Here is a 7,262-nt window from a genome sequence, read left to right on the forward strand (position 1 = left end):
ATCTCTGAATACATCTGCCCTTGGCCATCCTTTTGGCCCAGGAGTATACAGACTGATGGCATGGTCCACCTTTGGGAAGGATAGACCACTGGGAGAGGGGGCCTATGCAGACCCTAGAATTAGCCTTTGGGGTCACAGGTACTCCAAACATTGTCCAGATGGTGCTAGATGGGGGACTCAAGGGAGGAATGAGCATGAGTTCTAGTTGGACAGACGCCCTGAGACCCTTGGACTCCCCTCTTGTGGGGAGGAGGAAAACCAGAGACAGGTCCTTTAAAGCAGAGGGTCCAGAGCAGGGCCCTGGTTATCTGGCTCTGAAGTGGTCCTGATGGTGCAGAGTCCACGAGATGATGTTTATAAACTGCTTAGGACAATGCTCGGTACTTATTAGGTGTTGAGCACATATTAAGTGATCAATAAATATTAGCTGTTGATGTTATTGTTAAAATAAGAATCTGAGGGCTGAATCTCCCTTTCAATGATGGGATGGTAGTAAGTGAGATTATGCAGAAGCAGCTACTCTAAAGACATTTGGATGAGATGAGTCGGCATCCTAGTGGGTACCGAGGCTGAGGTTGCAGGGTGAGTGGCCAACCTGCTTGCTGGAGGCACAAGGGACTGTTGTGCCCCCGGAAGGTATAATCCCTTGTGTTGTGTTCTTCTCAAGGTGCTTAAGAATGCTACAATGACAGAGAATGACTTGGCAGGGGCCTTTTCAGAGATTAATAAACAGAAGCCTAGGATAGACTGTAGCTCTGCTAAAATCCCTGTTCATGAGGTACCTGCTATGTGCACAGATTCTATGCTACACTTTCTCTCTACAACTCTGCGAAGGAGATGCATTTCACAGATGAGGAAACTGAGCCTCAGGAGGGTAAATGACTTGGTCAAGGTCATGTTGCCAGGGAGGGGTGGAATGTCTGACCCCAGGACCAAGCTGTTTCCACTGCACTATGATTCTGTGTCTAAGGCACAACTCATGGACACAGGGTGAAAACCTTCCCAGGGAGGTCCCAGCTAAGTTCCAAACAGGGATAATGACAGTGTGGATTACGAAGGTGATCAGTTCCAGGAAGCACGCAGTAAATCCTGGCTGAGCCCAGCCAGCCCTCTGCTACACCCTGGGGCTGCTCTGTGACCTTAGCAAAGACTCTATTCTCACCCACTCCTGTATCTGACGGTTTTTGACAGAGGTTGGTGGAGGAGGAGGCCGCTCTGTTCTCTGATGGGCCCTAGTTCAGGCCAGGGATGGCATGAATGAACATGATCTCAGAGCTTGGCTTTACCTTCAGCTCTGCTGAGGATGGTGGTGTGGGTGAGAGCTGGGGATCAACCCCAGTCCCCAATGCCAGCCTCCAGGGACTTCTGCCTTCTCAGCTGTTTATCTAAATAGTTATCTTCTAGGACCTCTGCTTAGGATGCTGTTTCTGCACCTCCACCAGGTTCTGCTTCCTGATTCATGTCTGCCAGGTCATCCAGTCCTAAAGACTGGTCCAAATAACCAAACCAGGACAGCTAATACCCTCAATGTCTTGGCCTTGGAGATTACCTTCAGATACACACAGCCTCCATTCATGACTGATTCAGTGCTCAAGCCCATTAAACAGCTACATTTGCACAATGAGGCATTCTGAGCTATGCCAGGAGAGCCTGGCCAAGATGAAGTTACCCACAAAGTGGACACTGTGCCAATAGTTTCTTTGGGTGGAAATCCCAGGAAGTAACGATGGGGAAATGGGGAGGTGAGACAAGGAAGGAGGTCACTGTAGGTTATACTAATGAGCAGGTTACTGCTGTGAGCTTTTGAAGCTCAGTGCTTCTAGAGGCTTCTGGGAGACAGTATAGAATGAGTCTCAGAGTTGGTCCTTTTGAGGGGTGAAGACGCTGTGATATTTACCCACCGACCTCCACTTACTGGCTAAGGGCTGTTCCCAGTGACTTTAACACCTTAATACTCCTGGCCTGCCCTGTGCATGGATCAAGCAAGCTTGTGTAGCAGAAGAAAGCCCCCAGGCAGAGTCGCAGGACCTTTCAGTAGGCAGCCATCTGTCACAGGTACAAGTGGGTGGTTACAGAATCTGCAACAGAAGCAACCCCTTTTGGTCCTGCTGGATTAACAATGGTAACACAATGCTCTGAGCCACCAGCCGACCAAGAGTGAAAACTTTATTGCCCCAAGTACTTTACACGAATGCGACCAACACCACATTTGGGCAAATATATAAAAAGCACATCATATTGTACAATTATTCCACCTTCTCAATTCATGCACTGTACAGACGCTCCCCAGTTTTCTCTCCTGGGAAGAGGTGGACACGATGGATGGGTTTCATGGGCAGCAGCCGCACTTGTCCGAGCCTCCTTTGCAGATGCAGCCCCGGGCACACTTGGCACAGCCCGGTGGGCAGCAGGGACAGCAGCCTGAAAGAGTCAGGAGATGCACAGATCCGCTGGGGGTCAACACTCCCATCTCACCACTGCCCCTCCCACCACTTAGAGGAAGTAGGAAAAGGGGGTATGTGGATGAGGCTTCAATCTATATTAGCAAAAATCCCGGGACAGGAGGTTGAGAGATGTTAGAACTGGAAGGGATCCCAGGGGTCATCTAGAGCCCATCAGAAGCTCACAGAAGAGAAAGGGCTTGCCAAGGTTATGGGACAGTGGCAAAGGCAAGACTAGAACCCAGGGCTCATGACTCCAGACCAGTGCTCTAGCCCCGTTACCAGTGGGCGGGACAGAACCTCCCCACAGTCCTCTTCCTGCTCCAAACACTGTGGATGCCCTCATCCCTCGGTGGGCTACAGCCATGGAGAGCTCTGCCGTAGGTCTCTGCATGGTTCTCATTTCAAATCTTTACCAAATGGGTAAAAGGCGTCTAGAACCTCTCCAATCACCATGGCTGGAGGATTGAGGATGGGGATTGAACTAACTTACTTACTTCCTTCCTTCCTTCCTTCCTTCCTTCCTTCTTTCTTTCTTTCTTTCTTTCTTTCTTTCTTTCTTTCTTTCTTTTTGACTGAGTTTGGCTCTTGTCACCAAGGCTGGAGTGCAATGGCATCATCTCAGCTCACTGCAACCCTCTTCACCTCCGGGGTGCAAGCGATTCTCTTGTCTTAGCCTCCCAAGTAGCTGGGATGACAGGCACCCACCACCACACCCAGCTAATTATTGTATTTTTCGTAGAGACGGGGTTTCACCATGTTGGCCAGGGTCTCAAGCTCCTGACCTCAGGTGATCCACCCTCCTCGACCTCCGAAAATGCTGGGCTTACAGATGTGAGCCACTGTGCCCAGCTAAGATTGGACCTTTTTAACACCCAGCCCACAGTGTCCCCAGTCACCATACTCACTCTTCCGACATGTTTTACAGTTGCAGTTTGTGCATTTGCAGTTGTCTCCACACACGCAGATTCCTCCTAGAAGAGAGGACAGAGCCACCATGGACGTGAGGATGGAGACGGAGTGAGGAACGTAAGGCATGATGCCGACTGTCACAGTGGCAGGGCTCCTGGGCTGTCCTTGGGAACTGGACAAGAGGGTGACAAGGCTGCTGAGCATCACCCCAGTGTCGAGTACTGTGCAATACTCCACAGTCACAGGGCACAGATGGGAACTGGCATGGCTGAGTCAATCACGTCCAGGATAACTGTAAAAATGCAGATTCCTGGGACCAACCCTTGAGATGTTCTCATTCATAAATGTTGGTGGGGAAATGGAGTCCATATTTTTGAAAAGTAACACAAATAATTCTTATGTACAATGGGAACCAACAAATGCAGCCAACATTACCAAGCCCAAGTGCCTCTCGGAACTGTCAAAGCCTTTCACATCCTCTTGGCCAGGCACAGTGGCTCACGTCTGTAATCCCAGCACTTTGGGAGGCCAAGCAGGTGAATCACATGAGGCCAGGAGTTTGAGACCACCCTTGCCAACATGGAGAAATCCCATCTCTACTAAAAATGCAACCAAAAAAAATTAGCTGGGCATGGTGGCACACACCTGTAATCTCAGTTACTAGGGAGGCTGAGGCATGAGAATGCCTTGAACCCAGGAGATGGATGTTACAGTGAGCCAAGATCTTGCCACTGCACTCCAGCCTGGGTGATGGAGTGAGACTCTATCATAAAAAAATAAAATAAAATAAATAAAAAATAAAAAATAAAAAACCTTTCACACCCTTGTCACTTTCACAAGGCAAGATGAAAACCATGAATGGGTTAAAGAAAGGTCAAGGAACGTCAGTGAACTCAAAACAAGAGCCACAGAGCTTCCTCTGCTCCCCTCCCATCCCCTCCCCTCCCCTCCCTTCTCTTCCCCTCCCCTCCATTCCCCTTCCCTTTCCTCCCCTCTCCTTTATTCCTTTCTGGTCTTGCTCTGTCACCCATGCTGGAGTGCCATGGTGGGAACACAGCTCACTGCAGCCTCAAGCTCCTGGGCTCAAGTGATCTTCCTGTCTCAGCTTCCTGAATAGATGGGACAACAGGCACGCACCATCACACCTGGCTAATTTTTTTTTAAATTTTGTAGAAACAGGGACTTGTTATATTGCCCAGGCTGGTCTCAAACTCCTTGGGCATAAGCGATCATCCTGCCTTACCCCCACTAGTGCCAGATTACAGATATGAGCCACCATGCCTGGCCCAGATCTTGTTTTTACACCATAAAAACTGTCTGTTTTTATACTGTAAAGACTCTACACTTCAGAAAAAAACTATCCCATCTTTCATTTTGAGTTTCAAAATGCTAGAAGCTCCCGCCTCTTTTGCAAGTTTTTGGTACAGAGATGATTTGTTAAGGAAAAGGGAGTCTTATAAGACTCCATTTTTTTTTTGAGACAGGATCTTGCTCTATTACCCAGGTTAGAGAGCAGTGGTACAATCTTAGCTTACTGCCGCCTCGAACTCCTGGGCTCAAGCGATCCTCCCATCTTAGCCTCCTGAGTAACTGGGACTGCAGGTACACACTACTATGCCCAGCTAAGTTTAAAAAAGATTTGTAGGCATGGAGTTTCGCTATGTTCCCCAGGCTGGCATTGAACTCCTGGCCTCAAGCGATTCTCCTGCCTAAGCCTCAAAGTGCTGGGACAACAGGTTGAGTTACGGCACCCAGACTTGCGAGACTTCTTTATACCATTTCCATGATTATAAAATCCCAGGATGGCTTTGAACCCTGATTTCTCTCCTTCTGGCCAACATGCTTCTGTGGAATTAAGCCGTTTCAAAGATTCAAGAGTCCACGTAAGTTAGAGGCAACTCCCCTGGCATCTGCAGGTGCTTAACGGTTTTAGCACTTTTATAGCAACTCTGGGATGTGGTTGGCTGGGAGTAAGGAACCTCAGTCTACAGATGAGGAAACTGAGGACCAGAATGAGTAAGTGCCAGTGAGGGGATGGCGGCAATGGACCCGAACCAGATTGCCAGGTTCTGGGCCAGAGTTCTCCTCACTCTGGTGGCTGCCCTTAGGGGTTAACAGCTAGAAAGACCAAGCTTTGCAGTGCCCCCTCTCAGCCATTCCCTGAGCCAGGATGCCAATTCTAGACAAGCTGGCTGGGAGCTAACACAGAGTGGGAGTCGCCCCACAGGCAGCCAGTCCACCCATCAGCTCCCAGGACAAACCCCATTGGTGGCTCCTATTTGGAGGGAAGGGAACTTTTCATCAGGGACCTGTAGGAAGCTGGTCCAAGGTTTCCAGACCCGAGGTTGGGCCTCTTTACTCACCAGACATGCAGACACATTTACCGGGGTCCATGGTCCAGGGCGTCCAAAAGGTTCTGGTGCTGTTACTGCTGGGGAAGGGAGGCTGAGTGAGCAGCAGCCAGAAGCTGCCCATTTATAGCCATGTGGGTGTATTCTGCAGCTCACCCCACCTCTCCCTGGGGCCAGACGCCCTGCACACGGCCCAGCCAGATGCCCTGGGCTGGGGGTTGGGAAGAGCAGGCAGAAGAAGGCAGAGGAAAGGCTGAGCAGTACAGTCGCTTTTCACCAGGGGTACAGGTGGCTGCACCCATCTGTCCTGCCCACCAGCCAAGGTTTCAAGGAAACCAGGCTCAGGCTCAAACGCACACATGGAGCTCAGATGGGCAGATACATCCACCTTGTCTCCAAGTCCTATGCATTCTATGTCTGCCATTTCTGTTCCCTCCTTCACAGCGGCTCTTCCTGCCCTGGCTCAGGGCCTCATTCTATCTCCCCCGTAAAAGCCCTTACTATGGGCAGACCGGGGCCTCTGTCCTTGGCCCTGAGTTTTGGAAGGTCCCACCAAGAACCTCTACTGGCTCGTACCCTTCCCATGAGCGAGAAGGTGGAAAATTGGGGGTTGTGCCCACTCAGAGTGTGCAACCTTTCCTTCTAGACCACACACAACAAGAGAAGCAAGAGGAGATTTGGGTGAGATTTAACCACCTTTTCACTCTCCATTATAACCCTATTCTTTGGTGTGGGCAGCGGGCTGTTTTTCAGTCTTTTTTCTTTTGAGTTGGGGTCGCATTCTGTTGCCCAGGCTGGAGTGCAGTGGTGCAATCGTGGCTCATTGCAACCTTCACCTCCCAGGTTCAAAGAATCCTCCTACCTCAGCCTCCAGAGGAGCTGGGCCACAAGTGCACGCCACCACATCCGGCTATTTATTTATTTATTTATTTATTTGTATTTTTGGTGGCAATGGGGTTCTGCCATGTTGCCCAGCCTGGTCTCAAACTCCTGGGCTCAAGTGATCTGCCCACCTCGGCCTTCCAAAGTGCTGGGATTACAGGTGTGAGCCACTGCACCCGGCCTACTTCTCAGTCTTTTGTCAAGTGCCCTGCAGAAGATACAGCTTCAAGCTTCCCTGACAAGTCACCATGCTCATCCACTCCCCATGGAGAAATTCTGGAGGTGGTGCTGATTACACATCCTCCGGGAAGTCACCTCTGATTAACTGAAAGAAATATCTCCCTCTGTGTTCCTTGGCTGATGTGTATGTACATTTCTCACGACATTCACTATTCGCTAAGCTCCTGCATGATTAATTGTTATCATGACTCTTACCTTTCTCGCCCTAATCTGGGAGCTCTCAGGTGAAAAACCTATGCCTGAAGCATCTCTACACGCGTTCAACGTTCCTCCCAGTTCTCAGCTTGCTGGGGTCTCCATCATTCATCCATAAGGACCACCTGGGCTTCAGTCTGACCCACGGAACCATGGATTTGGGGTTGAGAGCTTCCAATGAGGAGAAAGGGATGGCTCCATGGTCATCAGCAGGTCACTGTGGCAGGCATTGGGGAGGGGA

The 7,262-nt window shown here is 50.1% G+C and overlaps 1 protein-coding gene across 1 annotated transcript; it reads right to left on the reverse strand.

The window, feature by feature from the left end:
• Positions 1-2,151: 2,151 nt before the first annotated feature.
• On the reverse strand, positions 2,152-5,815 carry MT4 (metallothionein 4). The gene is made up of 3 exons (XM_039475890.2): positions 5,717-5,815; positions 3,350-3,415; positions 2,152-2,421 (listed from the first exon to the last, which is right to left on the reverse strand). Exons 1-3 carry the CDS (start codon positions 5,745-5,747, stop codon positions 2,330-2,332), a joined length of 189 nt encoding a protein of 62 aa, XP_039331824.1. The 5' UTR covers positions 5,748-5,815; the 3' UTR covers positions 2,152-2,329.
• Positions 5,816-7,262: the final 1,447 nt, after the last annotated feature.

The sequence above is a fragment of the Saimiri boliviensis genome, chromosome 1, assembly GCF_048565385.1.
Source record: "Saimiri boliviensis isolate mSaiBol1 chromosome 1, mSaiBol1.pri, whole genome shotgun sequence".
In the NCBI taxonomy this organism is placed as follows: Eukaryota; Metazoa; Chordata; class Mammalia; order Primates; family Cebidae; genus Saimiri; species Saimiri boliviensis.

Bases quoted from the DNA above. Each gene is read 5' to 3' on its own strand.
- MT4 (XM_039475890.2), bottom strand. From the start codon at position 5,747: ATGGACCCCGGTAAATGTGTCTGCATGTCTG. The intron at 3,416-5,716 runs GTGAGTAAAGAG...CCTCTCTTCTAG, and splicing joins TAAATGTGTCTGCATGTCTG to GAGGAATCTGCGTGTGTGGA. The intron at 2,422-3,349 runs GTGAGTATGGTG...TGACTCTTTCAG, and splicing joins CTGTAAAACATGTCGGAAGA to GCTGCTGTCCCTGCTGCCCA.